This window comes from Netta rufina, assembly GCF_964035555.1.
Source record: "Netta rufina genome assembly, chromosome: 1".
NCBI lineage: Eukaryota > Metazoa > Chordata > Aves > Anseriformes > Anatidae > Netta > Netta rufina.
Window position 1 is genome coordinate 27,940,799 of NC_140123.1, and position 21,286 is coordinate 27,962,084.

Sequence of the window (21,286 nt, forward strand, 5' to 3'; positions counted from 1 at the left end):
ATGGAGAGGAAAGGGGAGAGTAAAATAAGAAGGGAACTGTCCTGCTTAGCTACTTTAAACAACAAAAACATAACCCTGGTGTCTATTCGTAAGCGGCAGGCAGCTCGTGATGTGCCTGAACTACTGATTATCGGTGAAAAACCCAGAGCAGGATCTCCGGTAGAAGCAAGCAGTAACTTGCAGAAAGAAGAGAAAGTTTTGCAAAGTAACTCCATGGGGATGCCAGAAGTCAATACAATTGAAAGACAGGTCAGTGAGCTGTTGCTTGTGTTGGGAGGGAAGAGATGATGCCGAACTGGAGAATTTTAAACCAAGCATGTTGGACATGGATTGTATATTAATGTGTTCAAACCTTCTTTATCTAAATTATTTCCATCCCCAGCATGCATCTGTGTCCTGTAACAAGTAGTACAGAAATGCCAAGTCCTCTCGAGAGCCTCTGAAATTAATCTTTGAAAGCAAATGTTAATAACGAGGTATGCTATATTAGCTAATGAGCATTTTTCCAGCTCCACCTCTAGTAATACGGAGTGGTGATTCTTACTGAGGAAACATTTCTCCTCTTGAGCTGTGACTGCTTGAGTAGTTTGACATCAGCTAGTGCTGGGTTATTCCCTGGAATTCTAGAAACTTTAAGAGGTCATAATTGTAGGTAAGTAGTTTATTTATAACTAGTAAGTGGATACTAACAGAAATTCTCGATAATATACCTGTGGCAACATTTTATTTCGTTTGTAATTCAGAGTTGTAGTTTTGGAGGTTGGCTGCTATGGAAAAGAGGTTTAGAAAGATAAGCGCTGATAAAAACTTTATGAGGTTTATTACTTAAATAAGAGGTTTTGCTGTTTAAAAGTTTATATTACAAATTATAATAATGTAATTTGGATCAGTGGATGTTTAAGGAAAACAACCTGTCAGAATAAATAAAGTGTTCTTTGAAAATGCGTATATTAGAATGGCTTAAATAATTAGTGTCAGACTGGGATGAAACAACAGCGAGAGCAGGCCAACTATATGTGAAGGCTTTGCCTGTCTCTACTTCTCACACTATAAATGTTTGCTACAAAGCAGTCATGACATAAATTACTTTGTTCTGCCAAAAGATCTCTTTTCTGTATTCAGTTTGCTGGAATATATTGGGTTGCTCATATCGGAGCAGTGAAGAACACCACAAGGAGTTTTGCTTTAATTCTACATTAGAAACTATCCATTTATGACAAGGCTTTCCTCTTTCTCACTGAACCTAGTATGGTTTATATAGCTCTCTTTAGTTTAAAAACACTTTTTTAGGTCTCTAGGGCTTAATAAATATGGCATATATGGGTATCATTTCAGTAACACTGGGTGCAAGCACATAAGCTGTGTCAGAACTAGATACTGACACTAGTAGGGCTTCACATGTTGATCTCCCTGAGGCATGGAGGGGGAAGAGGGGAGGAAGACCAACCATTTATGACCTGATGCAGCTAAACAGAATGTGCTGACAAGATGGATGGACGGGCTGAGCTGAGATTTGTTCAGGAGGATGAGAGCTGAATTTCTGCCTCCGGCCCACTCAGAAATGACGCTGTTAGAGGCGTGAAATTGAAGAGTCTGGACCTTTGACGTTCCCAAGGCTGTTCTGTCCTCATTTTGTTGTTTGCTGGCAGCCTATAACAAACTGGGAAAACATCTGAAGTATTTAATTACTAGTATGTGGCTTTTCGGTTGTGCGTTACTGCCTGCCTGAATCCAAAGCCGTGAATCAGCAGCTTGTGAAAGAGCAAAGCAGGGAAGGTAAAGCAGTGACAGATAAGGTAATTCTTCGGCAGTTGTGCACTTCAAGGGAGGAGGGCAATAGCTGGTTTCAGCCTGCGGATGTGTGGGGGAAAGAGCAGCTCAAAACCTTCAGAGACACCAGGTGAGAGGCTGAGATCTGGCATTCGTGGGCAAGAAGATGGGGAGAATCAGAAGGGAATTTGCTCAGTGGGCCGAGTCCCGTTTCCCTGTCAGCTGACTGCCTGGCATCGTGATGAGGCTCTTGAACTTCAGGATATGAAAGTTGGTGTTACATTTGGGAGACTGAGGGTTTTACACCAGCATTTGGGAGGTGGCTGCACCTCCCTGGCAGGGGAGGTGAGGGGGAAAGGGAAGACAAGGTGACACGTGCTGGTCACCATGTGTGAGGGAGGGCCTTGCCCAGTGCTGTGTGGGTTTTTGTTGTCTTTTTTTTCATCCAGTTAAGCAGTTTTCCTCTGGTGTATTCCGTAGCCCTTCACCACTGTGTTGAACCCTTGGCCTTTGTACTTCTGAATGGGAGTACCCAAAAGAAGCAGCTCGTTTTTGGGGATGTTGGTTAGCCTGGGCTTCCGAGGACCATTTTGCCCCACCAGCTGCACAGGCCACAGGCAGCAGCCGCCTCTTCCCCTGGACCTGCCACCGAGCTCTGGACACCACAGGGCAAATTGCTGCACATCACGCTGTGACTCGAGACTTGGGCACTCCCAATCCAGCAGTGTCACCCTGCTCTGCTCCACCTCCTCGCTCTCCCAAGAAGTTATTCCAGCCCCGCGGCATGTTCTTGTTCAATGATCTTCCTGACAGGGGAACAGAGCCTCTGGCCTCTTCCTGCTGCCCCCAGGCCCAGATTTTCTCCAGGGCAGCCACAGAGACTCGATTCCTGCCTGAGACAGCAAGGAGGGCAGCTCATGACACCGATGGGTTTGTTCTGAAATCCTTGTCCTGGGAGCTGGGATCAGACTTACTCATGGTTTCAGATGCTGCTTGGTCAGAGCTGCCTGCTGTAGATGGGAATAGTTTCACCTCTGGCATTTCCTTTAAAGCCATCTCCAACTATTGCTGCTTTTCTTCCAATAGGTCCCCATTTAACTTTCTTCCCTTCTTTAAAAATCATTTTTCTATTTAAGGGCTGTTGCTTAAACGATCTTCACAGCTCAACTTTCATGAGATTTTCTTAGTTTTCAGCCCAGATCCTCCCTCTGTTTTGTTTTTTTTTTTGAGTGGCAACTTTTATGTGCAAAACAGGGGAGGGAAATAATTGTCCTAATTTCATGTTTTCATTATTTACATAATTTTCACATAGTCATTGTAAAAATATGCCGGAGTCCTGTAGAGCAAACAGACCTTGTGTACACGTCCCCTTAAAAGTAAGCAGGCCTCCTTTGGCATGTTAGGCAAAAAGCGTTGGTCACTGCAGCCAGTTTTCTGAGATTCAGACACGCAGACAGATGACTTTTCTTTGATTCATTCAGATTTCTGGGCAGAAGCAAGCAGGAGGGGTGATCCCTGGTAAGTGTCAGGCACCAGGATTAACCAGATGCCGTTCTCTTTGTGGTGGTGAGCTTTGCGTGGTGACTTTGGCCCCGGTGATGTTACCTGGCTGTCCCAGCTTGGGCTGTGTTGGAGGTGGTGTCTCTGATAGTCTCCTAGGTGCCATTTAATGTACAGCTGTTAGCTGCTACCAAGAAACCCTCTTTTGAAACTTAGTGTGTGCCTGAGGAAGACTACATGCTGTATGTAGGAATGTGCGCATTTCTGCATGCCTGCTGGCCAGCTCCTTACGTGAACCTGCTGTTTTCCTCTCATCTGGTGTAGAAACACCCCTTCGCATAGATATGCCCATAGATAGGGCTGTGCTCCTTCTCCTGGGAGCATTTTTTAAAACAGAAAAAAATACTGAAGACTTTCTAGATATTGCATTTGAATATGTACACATTTTTGTTTGTTTTTTGGAGGGGGGGATATTCTCAAATTATTTTGATTTTTTTTAAAGGGCATTCATATATATATATATATATATATATATATATGTATTTACATCTACTTCCCCTCTATTTTTGTCCTTTTTAATAAAAAAAAAATGTGTATAAGGATGTTTTCTCTTGCAGAGCACAAATGCCAGTTTTTGTCAAATAATGAACAAAATATCGCCTATTCTTCTAAATGCTGGTGCATCTTTTAATCCAAAACATCAATTGATGGCCAAGTTTTGATGTTCCTATGACTAAAAATACATCGAAATAGTAAAATCAGTCCTTGCTTTTATGTTTTTCTGAAGACTGTGTGCCAGTAAATACCCTTTAATCGCTTCATTTAATTTGAATCACTTTTATTTCAGTAGGCACATAGGAAAATGGAGATGCTTAGTGAGCGTGGGGTAGGGGAGATGCAGAGAAGGACCCAAGAGCTGTGGTGCTGCCTGTTTTCTGTCTGCAGGTTGCTCCCAGAAGCATGTTGGATAGGAGCAGGCGAGGAGGCTGCGTGTCTCGCCCCGCTCTTCCTCAGTTTCATCAAAGAATGAGGAACACAAATGCCTTTGTACGAGGAAAAGCAAATGCATGCAGTGAGCTCCTGTAGCACGCATGAGGCTTTTTGCTTTTCTGGGTGTTCGTGAAGATAAGAGCTTCTCCCTGTGACCAAAATCTCATGGGAGCTGGAGATAGGGAAGAGGAGACGAAGGACAGTATTGAAATAGGCTTCTCCAAGTAGACATGAACAAAAACGAATGTTTAAGGTTATGCAGCATTTGAAATAAAGTCTGTGAGAGACAGTCTTCCTTTTCAAACAGGTTTTCTTCCCCATATATGATGCCGTATTATTTTTAAACTGTGAGGGCACAAATAAGAGGAAATAAGCATGGAATTGTCTTTTCTGCACTTAAATAGGGACCATTAATCATTTGTATTTTGTTTTGAAGGGGGGGTGGCTGGCTGCATCTTTACATTTACGTTGAGGATTTCAGTAACTTCTGGCGAGGAAAGTGCAAGGAGAGAGGGACTGCCAGGTGTGCAGGAGTAAAAGGGACACAGGAGCTAAAATATGCACATAACTCTTCCCCAGCATCCCTGGAGTGTAGCCTTGAGGCTACAAGCAGAGAGGGAAGGGGGCGCAGAGGGTGGGCTCATGCCAGGATAGTGAGGGGCTGCCTCACTTATTATTAGTTATCTCGAGGTCATGCCCAACCAGGTTGTGCTGGACCTGGTGACATTAAAGCAGGAGTCCTGGTGGACACCAAGCTGAACATGATCCTTGCTGCTAAGAAGGCTGATGGCTCTGGGCTGGATTAGGTGGAATTGCCAGCAGGTTGAGGGAGGTGATCCTTCCCTTCTGCTTAGTGCTGGTGAGGCCACACCTGGAGTGCTGGGTCTGGTTCTGGGCCCCCCAGTACAAGGGAGATATGGACACACTGGAGAGAGCCCAGCAGAGGGCCATGAAGATGAGGACGGGCCTGGAGCACCTGTCCTGTGAGCAGAGGCTGGGAGAGCTGGGACTGCTCAGCCTGGAGAAGAGGAGGCTCAGGGGGATCTCCCCCAGGGCTGGGAATCCCCGCAGGGAGGGGGCAAAGAGGCCGCAGCCAGGCTCTGTTCAGGGGTGCCCAGCGCCAGGCCAGGGGCAGTGGGCACCAAGGGGCAGGCAGGAGGCTCCCTCTGAGCACCAGGCAGCACTTCTGTGCTGGGCGGGCGGCTGAGCACTGGCCCAGGCTGCCCAGAGAGGCTGTGGGGGCTCCTCCTGGCAGAGCGGCACAAGGCGCCTGCACAGGGCCCTGGGCACCCTGCGCTGGAGCAGGGCTTGGGGACAGGGCCTCTAGAGCTCCCTGACAGCCTCAGCCCTGCTGTGGTGCTGTGAACTGAGCTTGTACCACTAACGGGAGTCAAGCCTGAAGACTCGATTACTTTCAGTTTTTATTTAGAGGCCTCCATAAATGTCCATGGCAAAGGCTCAGGGAACTGTTGTGTAGAGCAGGAGGCGATGGGCTCATCAGGAAACCCATTTCTGCCTTCACCTGAAGGTGAGATTCAGAGGAGTGCTGCATGGACGTGTGACTGAAGCGGTGGCCTCTGTCTGTTTACCAGCACTTCTGTTTTCCCAGGGAGTATTCTCCTCCAGTTCTAATAAATACAGTACAGAGAAGACTGAAAGCAAATTTCTTAGTTTTAATTTTTGCCGTTTTGGTCGTGACCCAGACATCATTATTCCCAAGCTCTCTAAGCATGAAACAAAATCAAGTTAATGAATTTTGAATGTTGCGTGAAATGAACTGGGAGCAGTCTAGTGTTAATAAGCAGCCTAAATGCTTCTTGTTTGTGCTGCTGTACTGAGGAGAAAGTTTTTTTTTTTTTTTTTTTCTCTTTAGTAGAAAGAAGACGCATATTGTGTTATTAAGCAGTGGAGAGCCCTTCACAAGCAAGTTAATAGATTTGTCACAACTTCCATCTAAAACTTTAGGAGATAAATTTGCCTTACGTCCCAAACAAGAATTTTAAAGTTCTTTGCATGAAACCTGAAGATCTTGGGCTTGTCCCTCTCCTTCTAAGTCCTCCCCATTGCTTGGTGTCAGCGATGTCCTTTGATGACGGAGAGTTGTGCTCTCATTACCTCTTCGTGAGAAGCATCGCCTTTATAATTTTGATTAATATTGCATTTTTCAATTGGATTGAGTGCACTGAACTGTAGAATTGCAGTATTGTGGGCCATGATTTGACTGATGGATAATCCACTTCAGGCTAATCTCCTCCAGTAATGGCTGTGACATTCGGAAAATTGGTGTTGGATCAAAGCAGTGAGCTCTTGGAGCTCAATATCTGATCTTTGTTAGGTACCTCACAGCGAGGAAGGTGAAACTAAACTATAGTGGAAGCATCTGCATACATATGTCTTTTTAAAATCTTTGTGAGTAGATTTTAAATTCTAAGATCTGTGTATTTGCAAACTATCCAGACCCTTGTGTGTACACCTATGGTGCTGCAGGTATCATGCAACTGGTCCTGTCTGGTTTCAGGCTCCGGCAATTCCTGAATCTGTTTTCTGTTGGCATATTATTTTGTTTTGGTAGTGGCTTGGCCAAAATGTTGTCTTCTGATGTCTGTGGAGAGATGTTCAGTGTGCGCTCTCCTGTGACCCTTTGTGCCGGTGGCAGTCTGCTCTGAAAAGCAGAGCTCGGGCTGCACGACAGGAACATACAAGTTATAAATGATTGGATTGGAAATGTGGGTATTTCTAAAATTGCTGCTCATGGGAAGTGTCAGAGGCCTGATTCATGCTGCATAGCTAACTGGTAGCGTAGTCAAAGTGTAAGTTAACATCATGAAACATTTTGGTGGAAGTAGACTGCTTTGAGGGCTTATGAAGAATATTGCTGCTTTTACAGTGATAAAGGTACACGTGTTTTACTTTTATTTTTCTCTTTAGGCTTTGTCCGACGCCGATTCCCCTCCTAGCTGTGCGCTGGAACCTACAATGAAACAGCATTTTGCTTTTGACAACATGGGCTACGAGGAGAGCTTTGAAACCCTGCCCTCGCCATCTTCCCAGGAGCGCACTGTTGCAGTCAGGGTTGTGGGGATGACTTGCCAGTCCTGCGTGCAGTCAGTAGAAGGACGAATTTCCAAGGTGAAGGGCGTCGTGAGCATTAAAGTCTCCCTTGAACAGAATAATGCCCTAGTAAAGTACCTGCAGTCAGAAATAAGCCCGGAACAGATTTGCCAGGAAATTCATGACATGGGTTTTGACGCTAATGTCGCAGAAAAGAGGTTGACACCGGCATCTGTAAGTTTACCGTGCTCGAGGGAAGCGGTAATAAAGCTTCGGGTAGAAGGCATGACGTGCCAGTCCTGTGTCACCAGCATCGAGGGAAAGATGAAGAAGCTGCATGGTGTGGCAAAAATCAAGGTGTCGCTCGCTAACCAGGAGGCAATCATTGCTTACCAGCCTTACATCATTCAGCCCGAGGAACTCAAGAGCCATATCAGCAGCCTGGGGTACGACTGCACCATTAAGAGTAAATCAGCACCTTTGAAGCTCGGTGTGCTTGATCTTGGGCGCCTGCAGAGCGCAGACCCCAAGGAGACACCGGCGAGTCTTGAGAGTGATGGGTTGGAGCCACAGGCTGCCAAGATGGGTGGCACAGCGACCGTGGCTGTGCAGATAGAAGGCATGCACTGCAAGTCCTGTGTCAGAAACATCGAAGGAAACATATCCTCTCTTCCAGGCGTGCAAAGTATTAACGTGTCTTTGGAGCGTAAATGTGCCGTTGTACGGTACAGCCCAAATTTAATTACCCTGTCAGCTCTGCAGCGAGCTATTGAGACCCTTCCACCTGGAAACTTTAAAGTGCGCCTCCCTAATGATTCAGAAGCAAATAACCAAGCATCTCCACTGCCTGCTTTGCCATGTGGTCTCACTGGAGAGCCGCTGGACGACACGACGTGCACGGCTGTTATTAGGATCGATGGTATGACCTGCAATTCCTGTGTGCAGTCCATAGAAGGGACGATATCGCAGAGACAAGGTGTGCAGCACGTAGCAGTTTCTTTAGCTGGCAAGACTGGGACCATATGTTATGATCCAGCTGTCACAAATGGAGAAGACTTGAGATCTGCCATAGAAGACATGGGGTTTGATGCGTCTGTGCTAACAGGTAACTGTGTCCTAATCTGTTGATTTTTATTCTTGAGTACTTTATCCAAGAGCTAAGCCTTGCTTTCAGCAAAGTAAGTGCTGAGATGCATGTACATGTACCCTTTGGTGTGAAGCAGGCAGTGCTTTTACATGTCAGCTGCAGCATGGTTTGTACACTTCATACACGTGCCCGATGTTTAAGAAGTTGCTATGGTGTGTAATCTCTCTGGTGAATTTCAAAAGCAGCAATATTTACTTGCTTCAGCTCAGAACAGATTTCCTTTCAGATACAGATGTAGTTTACCTGGAATGAGTTGGTTTAATCCCAATATCCCCACTCCTGTGAGATTTTCTTGTGGGTCCAATCCCTCTGAATCTATGCAACAGCTATGAATGAGGAGTCCATATATGACATTTAATTATGATTTGTTTCAGAACTTGTAGGAGAGTGCCAGATCTATCTCTGGAAAAAGAGGGGAGCTCCTGTGTTTAACACATTCAGAGGCAGCTCTTGCTCCTTTATACAAATACTCTGCCTGAGAGATCTGGTTTGTGAGTGCAGCTGCAAGAGTTAGTTACTGGGTGTCTGTAATCTGGCAAAGAACAAAGATGATCATAGTGGGCCTGAGTGTGTGGAGGTCTGAGCGCTGCAAATCTCCCACTACTCATTTTGCAGTACTTGCACGATAAACATCATGCCAGAAAGAGAAACCTGTTGAGAAACTCGTCCTTTTCCCTGGTAGAGATGAAGTGCTATGAGCTCTGTGTAGAAGGCAGCAAGGACAAAGTGACTGAGGTTGGGCTGTGTTCTCTGTGCTGGATCAGAATCACAGAACTGTAGGGGTTGGAAGGGACCTCGAAAGATCATCGGGTCCAACCCCCCTGCCCATGCAGGTTCCTTAGAGCAGGCTGCCCAGGTAGGCATCCAGATGGGCCTTGAATATCTCCAGAGAAGGAGACTCCACAACCTCCCTGGGCAGCCTGTCCCAGTGCTCCGTCACCCTCACCGTGCAGAAGTTCTTCCACATGTTGGTGCGGAACTTCCTGGGCTCCATTTTGTGGTCATTGCCCCTTGTCCTGTCCCCACAAACCACTGAAAAGAGGTTGGCCAAATCCCTCTGCCTCCCACACTTCAGGTATTTATACACATTGATGAGATCCCCTCTCAGTCTTCTCTTCTCCAGGCTGAACAGCCCCAGGTCTCTCAGCCTTTCCTCACAGGGAAGCTGCTCCAGGCCCCGTGTCATCTTTGTGGCCGTCCGCTGGACTCTTTCCGGGAGATCCCTGTCTTTTTTGTCCTGGGGAGCCCAGAAAACACTCTAGATCCCAATAGATACTTATTGAGCAGAGGTAACTGTCAGGTCTAGACATTGAAACAGGAAGGAGCCATTTGCCATCTGAAAGTGGAAAAGGAGCTGTGTAGTAGCAATCTACATCATTTCCATGAAGAAACCACGATTGCCGTATCACCTTTCAAACAACTGAGACTTTGCATGACTGATAAATACGGCCTGCTTGTAGTTTTGTGTCATCGTATCGCGCTTCAGCTAGTGTTTGTTCACTTTACTGTGCGTTTATTCAAGATACTGGCACGGGAGAACACAAGCATCGGCCTGGCACCAGCGATGCCGCGGTGCAGCCTCAAGCTCCGGAGTCTCCTCACCAGGATCGTGCCTCAGATCCTCTTCTGCAGGGTCCTCACCTCGACGGGCCAAACCAGCCCGGTGAAGCCAAGAAGTGTTTTTTACAAATCACTGGCATGACCTGTGCGTCGTGCGTGTCTGCCATCGAAAGGAAACTGCAGAAAGAAGACGGTAATAAATGTGACATTCCTCTCGTGAGTCTGGATGGGTCTAGTGGTTGGAGGAGGTGTTCAGGGGCTGTGGTAGAACATCTTGAGGTTGCACAGACTTCGTGTTCTTTGTTAGTGCTAATGTAACCATGTCGCTGTTTAACTATCCCGCTGCACTGGTGGACCTATGGACGTAGTTGTTTTGCAACAGGAAGCTGTTGTTATATGATGGACATTTCAAATAAGGCTCAAGACAAGAGCAGAGACATTGTTCCCATTGTGTTCTCAGGGCCTTACTGCTTTACAGAGCAATCCACCTCTTCCAGAGCTGTCTGACACATTTGTGATGTGAAACTTACTCTTCAGCATACATTTGCACAAGCAAGTACAAATAAATGTGTGGCTCCAGTGCCTGGGTAATTGGTTGAGGCACAGCAAGGCTTCTTAGGTTCTAACTCTGCATTCTGGAGCTACCTCTGCCCTGACCATACAGAACATGAACAGATGAGCCTTCGTATTGTCTGCTGCAATGCATGTTGGCATGATTTAGGAAAGCTTTGCTTATAGATTTCTGTGCACCCAGTCTCCCAGTGATGCTCACTGCATTAGTATACAAATCAGGAAACAACTACCACCTCAGATCAGTTTTGTTTTTTGATTCTAAGTCTAGATTATTTTTTTTTTAAATAAAAGGCCGAACATTGTGCAGTGGAATTTGTTTAGGGCTTTCCAAACTCAGAGTCCAGGGTAGAGCTTGTAGCAAATGGTGTAGAAATTGCTTATGGTCTTTCTTTTTGTTTCATTAGACCATAGCAAGACTCATCTTTTTTTTCTAGTGTACCCGTTGCAACTCCTGTTGTTGCTAAAGGGAACTGTGTTATGGTCACATCTCAGTAAAATCTCTGCTGCTGTGACCAGGGAACAACGCTAGAAGGAGGCAGAGAGAGATCACTAGACATAAAAAGACTCTAAGCTGTTACAGCCCACGTCAGAAATCACTTGTAATATTTTATTTTTCTTCCTCTCAAAGGAACTATGTTATCTAACCTTTTTTATTATTGCCACTACAGGAATTGTTTCAGTGTTGGTAGCCCTGATGGCAGGTAAAGCAGAGATAAAATACAAGCCAGAGTTCATACAGCCTCTTGAAATTGCACAGCTGATCCAGAATTTGGGTTTTGAGGCTACTGTCATAGAAGATCATGCAGAAACAGAAGGAAATGTGGAGCTTCTTGTAAGTAATGTATACTTGAAACTGTATGTTGGTTTTGGAAATATCAGCTTTGGAAGAAGCAGCTTCTTATAAACACTTTTGTTTAAAGAGTTGTTGCCTCAGTGGGTCAGTTCTGTCAGGTGACACCAATTTTCCTTAACTTGATTTTCTCTTTTCAGCAATTATCTTAGAAGGACCTGTCCAAAGGGGCTGAAAAAAAATAATTAGTAGTTGTATGTAAAAAATAGGCTTTTGTTAGCAAGAGGAAATGAAACGGATGGAACAGGAAATGTCTATCATCAAATATGTGATGAGAATGTCAGGGGGTTTGTAGAAGAGGCCTGAGAAAGTTGGGTAATATTAGTAAATTGTTCATGCTGAGGACAGATTCTTCAAAAGTCTTTTTATTCTCTGACATACAGCTATTGTAAGAAAGGTAACAACAGTCTGCAGTTATGCTAATAGATCAGAAAGTGGGAACATCTCTTACTGAAGCTACCAGGAAATTTCAGTAAACTAGCTGGTTGCAGAAATTTACAATAAAAGTGGACAGTTATATTCTCAGCTTTGTTTCCTTTAAGATAGCTTTATAAACTCTTCATGCTGAGGGCTTGGGTCACTACCAGCAGAGTTTGAACAGTCATTAGTGTTTTCTTAAAAAGAAAAATAATGGTCTTCCTTGAACACTGAAACCTGCATCAATAATGCTAAAGATAATTAACTGTTGTGCTGGTCCTTCTTAACACTGACAGTGAGAAGAAGCTGCTTTTAATTTCAAAGATTGCAAACTGTTCCTAAAATTGTGTTTTCTTCAGATTGCAGGGATGACTTGTGCTTCGTGTGTTCACAACATTGAATCCAAACTTATGAGAACAAACGGCATATTCTACGCCTCAGTTGCACTGGCTACTTGCAAAGCTCACATCCAGTTTGATCCTGAAATTACAGGACCTCGAGACATTATAAAAATAATTGAGGTAGGTGGGCTTTAGAAAAAAAAATAATATATGAACAGTTATAAGTTGAAGCTAAAAAGAAAGTAAAACAGCTGATATTCGGGAAGTGTTGCTGACTTTTGCAGATAATGTATGGTTTGCAGATAATGTATGGTGTTTGCCATATGTGTATGGTCTTGACTGTGTGGTGAAGCTGCTCTGCTTCACAGAATTGCATAGCATCCCAGGCTGTTGCTCTAAAAACACCCTCCAAAAATTACCATAAAAACCCAGACTTTCTAAATCTCTATCTGGTAAAAGTGTCTCTATATCCATTCTGGCTGTTCTGTATGTGGAATCGTGTGTCGCCAGTTTCCAGTTGTTTCAGTGAAGTGTTGATACTTCAGAAGAAACTATGACTTTGTCTTGTCAGTGGAAGAGACTTTAAAGGGAGTTTTGTAACAGCAGGGAGCTAAACCTTTTTCATACCATGAGTATTAAATCTCTCTGTATACACTGGCATTTATTCCCATAATAATTCAGAGAGAAACTGTTTAAACCAAAACAGGATGTGATACAGCCTGTAAAGGGAAAAAATCCTGGCTTATCAGTAACCACAGAGATCATAAAATCTGCCGTTATCATGGCCCAGGTGCCAAAGGTGACAAAGCTTTTTCTTTTGTTTTGGCAGAAGGGGAAGAGAACTTGTTGTGTGAGCCACACACAGAAAGTAGTCAGGAGAACAGCAGAGACTGTCTTCCTCTCATATACTTGAGAGTACTTGTTCAGAAAAAGCTCTTTGTCTGTATAGCTGATGTGGCAGCAGTGGTTAATGTGTAAGTAGTAGGCTGCTCAGGCTGGTAGAGTAGTTCTGTGAAGTACATTTTGCCACAGGAGCATCTGATAATGCAGCTCTTGAGTTCAATTTATTTTTTTTTGAGGGTTGTCGGGGAGTAGTTTCACTGCAGCAGCTCACCTAAGTGTCAGGCAGAACTGGCTTTTTGCACCTTTGCTTTGTCCTGCGGTTAGCTTTGCAGGTTAAAACTGAATCTGGTAGTCCCCGTTTTCTACTTCAGGTGTATCTATGAACTGTACTGTTAACAAGGTGAATCACAGAATCGCAGACTGGTTTGGGTTGGAAGCCCACCCAGTTCCAACCCCCTGCTATGGGCAGGGACACCTCCCACCAGCCCAGGTTGCCCAAAGCCCCATCCAGCCTGGCCTTGAGCACCTCCAGGGATGGGGCAGCCACAGCTCCTCTGGGCAGCCTGTGCCAGGGCCTCACCACCCTCATAGTAAAGAATTTCTTCCTAATGTCTAATCTAAATCTACCATTTTTAATTCAGAGCCATTCCCTCTCATCCTCTCACTCCCCAACGAAGAGTCCCTCCTTATCCCACCGTCAGGCACTGTAAGGTCTCCCCAGAGCCTTCTCTTCTCCAGGCTGAACAACCCCAGCTCCCTCAGTCTGTCTTCATAGGAGAGGTGCTCCAGCCCTCTGATTACCTCATGGCCCTCCTCTGGACTTGTTCTAATGCATCCATGCTAGCAAGGTTTACTAGCCCAGAGGCTTGTATACATTTTTCCCTTCCTTTGTGGTGTTTTCTGTTTCTCATACCAGTGGGGAGGAAAGTGTGTAAAATTCCTTTGAAGATGGGGACAGCAGAATTCCAGCTATGGGAGCTGCCTGTGCCTAAGAAGCCAGGATACTGACTGCATCATGATTTTGTCTGTGTGTAGATAACAAAAGTCCTTTATAGGCCATGTTTTGAGTCCTGGCTGATATATGATCTCACGTTGGCAGGATCTGAAAATAAATAAGAAAATGGCATTTATTAAATATGGAACAGTGTCCTTTTCTGACATTTCTTCTAAAAGTAGTGTCATTTAAGTATGTTATGAGTAATATAGTTAGTTTAATCAAAGCTAACTCATCTTCCCTCCCCTTTTAATAAAAAGGAAATTGGCTTTCATGCTTCTGTGTCTAGAAGAGTTCCAAATGCACATAACTTGGATCATAAAAAAGAAATACAGCAGTAAGTATTTCTCTTCCTCTCTCAGTAATGAGTGCATGTAGATCATCTCTTGTAATTCACCATCCTCACTTTCCCCAGTTAATTTAGCTTATCCTTGTATAAAGCATATTTAATTTTATGATTTGCTATTTGGTTCAGATACTTTTATTACTTTGATTAGCCTCAGTTTTTAACAGATAAAGCTCTGTACATTTATATATGTAGGAGACACTAAAGTTGTCCTGAAGTGCTTTCCCAAATATCCTGAAGCTTTGTGTTAGCACAGCACTAATACCCTTGCTCTGCACCATCATGGTGTTTGGCCTGGGTATTATGGGGTGTGCCATGGCCGGGGATTTACAGCTTCTACTTTTCAGGTGGAGGAAGTCTTTCTTGTGCAGCCTAGTGTTTGGTATCCCTGTCTTAATCCTAATGATTTATATGCTAATACCTGACGGCGGACACCATGGGTCTATGGTGCTGGAACAGAATCTCATTCCTGGATTATCTATATTAAATCTTCTCTTCTTTGTCCTGTGCACTTTTGTTCAGGTATGTCCAGAATATTTCCTAGGGGGTTGTTTTTTATTCATCTCCCATTTACATAATCTGATCTGATAAAGACAGGAGACTGGAAGGGTTTAACGGATTATACCTTCACTCTTCTCTGTACCACCTACATAGACTTAAGCAGGACTTTTCTGCAAAATGCCAATTCTGTAATTGCTCACAGCGCTTACTCCTGCCACAGTTTTGCCGGTTGCATTTCTAAGAGGGGAAAGTAATGTAAAACCAAATAAATACCTGATTGGTTGCAAACTGGTCGGGTAACTCTAGATAAATCACTTCAACTTCTGTGCTTTGTTTATTTTGCATTTCTAGCAAAAGGGTGGTATTTAGTTGGCAGAGCTGTTCAGAGAGCAAGGAAGGGCGAGTGAGGGGATGACAAGGGAATCAACCTCCGAGTAGATGACTTGACTGAAGTTGCAACGTAAAGCTCACACGGGACAGCAATCCCTTCCCTTATCTACTGCATGTTCATAATTCTATTATAATAGGTGGTATTATGTGCTCCTTGCTTTCACTGCTGTGATCTTAACATGAGTTTGTCCACGCTTACGCCAACAGTTTCTTGGTGGATGGTATTTTTACCTACAAGCTTACAAATCCCTGAAGCACAAGACAGCCAATATGGATGTGCTCATCGTACTGGCCACGACGATTGCGTATGTGTATTCCTGTGTGATCCTGATGGTGGCCATCATTGAAAAGGCAGAGAAAAGTCCTGTCACTTTCTTTGACACTCCTCCAATGCTGTTTGTATTCATTGCCCTTGGGAGATGGCTCGAACACATAGCAAAGGTAACTCATCTCCACAGAAAATGCCGTGCTTTTATAAAGAGAATAGAATAAAACTATTCAGATTAATTTTGGTGTCAGATGTTTCTGATATTTGTGGTGCTATGGTCATTTAAAGTTCATGTATCATCGTGTTCAGTAGGCATCAGCATTTTTATATTTCAGTATGTCTTAATCATGTGTCTCTGTTTCTTAGAGTAAGACCTCAGAAGCTCTTGCTAAACTTATATCTCTTCAAGCCACGGAAGCTACTGTGGTGACTCTTGGACCTGACCACTCTATCATCAGGTATTCATGAACCAAAAAAGCTCAGCCTAGGCTTGATGAGTAAATGTGAAAGCATTATTCTTTTGAAGCTGTTGGCCTAAATGATCTGTCTTGTTCTACTTGTGTCTTTTGCAGGGAGGAGCAAGTAGCTGTTGAACTGGTTCAGAGGGGTGATATTGTAAAAGTTGTTCCTGGTGGAAAGTTCCCTGTGGACGGAAAGGTGATTGAAGGCAGTTCTATGGCAGATGAGTCTCTCATTACTGGTAATTTCCTTTTAACTTACTCAGGGATGTGAAATCTGCTGTAACTTTTTCATACAAGAAAAGAAAACAGCCCCAAACCAAAAGGTGTTGTCTGAATAACCTCCCAGCTTAATGAACTCTGTGGCTGGGCTTTGTGAGCTTCAGTCTAAATCCTGTCTGCACGCACCCTTAAAAAAAAAAAAAACACAAAGCATCTCAGCTCAATGCAGTGACTTTTACTGATGTATTGATGGGATGGATGGAAGCTAAACACTGTTGTCATTATTCCAGAGATATGTTAGCAGTTTCCCCAGGAATATATTTGCAGAGGTGGTACCTTTTTAGAAGTAACTTCTAAAGGGCAGTAGAGACATACAGCTGAAATTCTGGGGTGTATGTGCATGGACATCAGACAGGGCTTCCAAGAGGGACTGCCAAGTGAGCAAGGAGAGAGAAAGCAAACCTCACACCTTGGGGCTCATTAAGGGTCATGGGACTTACTCATAATTTTTGAAAATTTCATTTCTTTTTGTTAATTAAGGATTTATTTGATTGTGTAATTTTTATAAATAACTTAAAGGGTCTGTAACTTCTACATTGTCATTGGCTTGCTTGATGTAGTTATGTATTTCTTTGCCTAGGGAGGAGGGGACACCCTTAATTTTAGGAGAACCAGTCATCGCTTGCCTTAAGAACAGAAAATAAAGGTTTTGTAGAGATTCTTGAAAAGACAACGTGAGAGTAGGAGCTTTGCCGCAGAGACAACTTTTGTAGTCTTTGAAAATTGAGGGTGGAAGAAATGGAGACAAACTCCCATGGCTGTACAAAATATCAGTTGGAGAAATTCATAGAGGTTCCTTTTAAGATCAGTTTGTTCCTGGCCCTTTTGAGGGGTGGCATGCTGGAGGGTTAGGATTAAGGAAATTTAAGCTTCTTCCTCCATTATTGGTCTGACAAAAGGTCAGGACAAGTTGTAGCTCAGAGGTTCAGAGCAAAATGGCAAAGAGGGATTCTCATAATCCAGGTGTTCGGGCTCTTTTGTTCTGGGGAAAGGTGTAGGATTTCCGTCCACCCCCAGCTTCTACAGTTGCTGGTGACTACCACACCAAGCAGTGCAGTGTTTTTCCAGTCAGCAGGCTGGCTTTGTTAGAGGACTGATCAACTTTGTTGTGCTTTTGAAGATTAAACTGATTATTGTCCAGTTAATCAAATAAAGCCTTGCCCAAATTCCTTCACTAATTAAGTGATTTAATAAAAAGCTGGGAAGGTAATGAGATGACTGATGCTTTATCTGCAGGGATAGTAATGCTAATTTTTTTTTTTTTTTGGTTGAGGAGAGGAAAGAATGAAGCATAAGATCTAGTTTCTGGCCCATTTGCTAAGCAGAATCACAGAAAACAGAGGTGACTGAGCCATCTGTTTGTTATACACGACTTCCACATTCTGTGGTTTGAGGAGCTGTGCTGCGTCTTCTTGTTCACAGTCTCCAGGTTACGTGATTTTTTGGCACTTTGCTGATGCCAATTCACAGTTTTTTATAAACATAATATACACAGAAAATGTATCCTAAATCTTTTCTGTTACCTTAATAGCCTGTGTTTTGGGTGCCACAAAATTAGCTATCTTCTCTCACAGTGACCCTGTCCATTTGGCTGTTTATTTTGTGATGCATTTCTTAGCCAAGATACTCAGAAAGATTATTTCCCCTCCCACGTGTCTCAAAGTTCCAGTGAAGGCATGAGAAACCATGGCCTATTTTAGGAAAATCTGGGCACTGGTGTTTGTAGGCTGTAGGGGATTATGTTTCTGGAGGTCAGAGAATGAGAGCCCTAGATCTCAGGCGGGCTGAAAAGGAAGAGCCAGAGACGTCTGCTAAGGCATTTGCTGCAAAAATAAACCCAGAAAAAGGTTTATAGAAGTATGACACCACTTATACATAGCTTCAGAAGACAAAAACAAGATGTGACTTCATGTCATTATTGTTCAGCATGCTGATTTTGCTAGTATGCAATGTGCTGTGTGCTAATGGACTAAATTCAGTGTCATTAGAGGTGCTTGCACTGGTCTGGCACATCTATTCTTACTCTTTCTTTCCAGGGGAAGCCATGCCAGTCACTAAAAAGCCTGGGAGCACGGTGATCGCTGGGTCTATAAATGCACACGGCTCAGTTCTTGTCAACGCAACCCATGTTGGTAACGATACCACCCTAGCACAGATCGTGAAATTGGTGGAAGAAGCTCAGATGTCAAAGGTAAAAGTAATAAAAAGTAAGCCTTATTCACAGATTTTGATTAAACTAGGGAAAAATATCCTATACTCTGACATATTTACGCATTCAGCAAACTGCTGTTTTTCCAGACTTCAAAAAAAGAATCAGATAAAGACTATTGCTTTCATGAATTCTGCATATTTGTGTTTTGATCATAAACATGCAAATCTCTCTCTCTCTTTTTGTAGGCACCTATCCAGCAACTGGCAGATAGGTTTAGTGGATATTTTGTTCCATTTATCATCATTATTTCTACAGTGACCTTGTTAGTATGGATCACAATTGGTTTTATAAAGTTTGATATCATTCAGAAATATTTTCCTGTAAGTAATTTCATTAAGAGTTGGATTTTGTTGTTAGTGAAGTCTCCCAATGAAATTAATGTACCTTTGGTGTGTAGGGTTTGATGTTGTTTTTGTACAGTGTGGTGTTTTCTACACAGAGTAGATAATTAAACTAATTAAAATATATTTGCAGGTATAAATATAGCTGTGCTTTTAGCCCTTATTTCTGCATGGGGTTCTCACAAACTGAAATTACTGGTATTTCTTCTGGAATAAACATTATCTATAACTGTATTGAAAGGAACTGAGCTGTTCCTATCATGCTTGAAATATTGTTTGAACATCCTTTTCCATGGCAGATAGTGGGTTTGGTGTTAGAAGGAAGGTGATCTCTTATATTTAGGATGTATATTTGCTATGCTCGGCAACAGTGGCAATCCATGCACCTGGATGTAGGGTTCTCCTTTGGTAGATCATGAAGGGAAGGCAATGAAGCTACACAATCATCCAGGAACCTGAAAGCAGAGTCACTCTGTCAAACCATTTAATGTAAGGGGTAATTCTGCTGTGTTGCTTCAATAGGCGGTGTCCAACAGAAAGTCCTGAAGCATATGTGTGCTTGAGTAGCAAGAAAGCCACAAAATACTGCCATAAACAATTCGTGATATTGATGTTTTTCTATCATTACAGTAACAATAATAGATTGTTTTCCTATCCTGGAGGTTTCTGGGTAAATGTGTGTTGCTTTTTTTTGAAGTGAATAAGAATGCACATGTGTGTTATCTTCTATCAGCAAACATGCATCTCTTTGTTGTTTTTTTTTTGTTTGTTTGTTTGTTTTCCCCCCTCTCTTGCAGAATCAGAACAAAGACGTTACAAAAGCTGAACTGATACTGCGGTTTGCATTTCAAACCTCAATCACCGTGCTGAGCATTGCATGCCCCTGTTCTTTAGGCTTGGCTACCCCAACAGCTGTGATGGTGGGCACAGGAGTTGCTGCGCAGAACGGTATTCTCATCAAAGGGGGAAAGCCCCTGGAAATGGCACACAAGGTTAATGCTTCATTTGTACTTCTGTAGCTTACCCAGCTGTTGCAACATAGAAAACTGATGAAAAGAGGAGGAGGAAAAAGGATTTGACATGTCCAAAGCCAGTAAGAAGAAGATGAGTTTAAACTATGTTATGGGAGACTGGATTAGACATAAACGGAATAACTTAAGTGAAAGGGATAAGTAAGAATAAGTTAATCAGACTGATAATTATTGTTCTTACTGGACATGATAAAATTGTGATATGAGAGACCAGAAGGCTCTTTACAAGGCTCCGCAAAATAAACAAAAAAGCAACAAATACAAAAGTAACGGCAAAATGAAACAACAACTACAAAAGAAAAGAAACAGGAAAAATACTTCTAATTAGTGTTAGCTTTTTTTGTTTTAATTTGGTTTGAACTTTTGGATTACAGGGAAAAGTTGGGTCAGGGCTTGGAAAATTAGGTGGCCTGTTGGATTCTGCAGGGTTGATGGGCTGGAATAGCTGAGAATGGAAATGGTGCCGCCTTAAGGGTTTTGGTTTATGTGTTTCTCCATGCTGTGTTTATTTTTGAAGATGAGAATTTAGCTTTGGGTTTTGGTGTATGTGGGGCCGTGTTTCTTGGTTCTTTGCTGATTCCTCAAGACCCACAGGGCTGGCTAACCAGTGATTGCTGAATTTGGTGAGGTTGGCTTTGATTAGATCATTGTTTCTTGAATTTGTTGCAGTTTCTTGAATTCTCTCCCACCCGCTCTATCTCCAAACAACTTTGAATCCTCTTTCCTAAATGCTACTGCTAATTATTTGGAACAGGAGTTGTAAAAGCCCTCCTTGTATTGCATACCTTGTGGTAAAAGTGAGTAAGGTGCCATTACATGAATCCTGCATGAGAATACATACACACAAAGTGCAAGTCCTGCAGTGAGTGTGTTGTCTGAGATCCTGATACAGGTACAGCATGGTACTGTAGCTGTATGGGCAATGAATAAGAAGGCATGAGGAGTCCTGCACAGACAGTTCACAGTACAGGAATCCCTGACTTTTGTAGGTTTATTCATTGTGGTTTGGTTACACTAATCTGATTATTGATCTCTTGCCTGCATTTATGTGCCTAAAGCATGCAAACATTCCTACGATCACACAGCTTAGGTAGTAACTGTGGTTTCTTTTTTGCAGATCAAGACCGTGATGTTTGATAAAACTGGGACCATCACCTGTGGAGTTCCTAAAGTGATGAGGGTACTTCTGCTGGGAGACACAGCTGTGCTCTCTCTGAAGAAGGTCCTGGCAGTGGTTGGCACTGCAGAAGCCAGCAGCGAGCATCCTTTAGGAGTAGCAGTGACTAAATACTGCAAAGAGGTACTGAGCCTTTCTGTTTCACCTCAGGGTTGAAGGGATCTACACGAATGCAGCGATGTTGTGTGAAATGAGCAAGTTCCAGAGGGACAGGCCTCTCTGAAAAGTAACAGGCTGAAAAGCT

The 21,286-nt window shown here is 43.3% G+C and overlaps 1 protein-coding gene across 1 annotated transcript in view; it reads left to right on the forward strand.

Annotated features, from left to right (window-relative positions):
* ATP7B (ATPase copper transporting beta) overlaps positions 1-21,286 on the forward strand; it is a gene marked incomplete at both ends in the record, with an annotated part of 29,318 nt that continues 8,032 nt past the window's right edge. Inside the window, 14 exons of the mRNA XM_084300832.1 lie at positions 1-249; positions 7,189-8,416; positions 9,981-10,211; positions 11,260-11,423; positions 12,218-12,379; positions 14,297-14,373; positions 14,730-14,904; positions 15,481-15,714; positions 15,908-15,999; positions 16,114-16,241; positions 18,318-18,472; positions 18,679-18,813; positions 19,632-19,826; positions 20,983-21,165. Of these exons, the coding sequence (XP_084156958.1) occupies positions 1-249; positions 7,189-8,416; positions 9,981-10,211; positions 11,260-11,423; positions 12,218-12,379; positions 14,297-14,373; positions 14,730-14,904; positions 15,481-15,714; positions 15,908-15,999; positions 16,114-16,241; positions 18,318-18,472; positions 18,679-18,813; positions 19,632-19,826; positions 20,983-21,165 (3,408 nt within the window). The remainder of the gene's footprint in view (positions 250-7,188; positions 8,417-9,980; positions 10,212-11,259; positions 11,424-12,217; positions 12,380-14,296; positions 14,374-14,729; positions 14,905-15,480; positions 15,715-15,907; positions 16,000-16,113; positions 16,242-18,317; positions 18,473-18,678; positions 18,814-19,631; positions 19,827-20,982; positions 21,166-21,286) is intronic.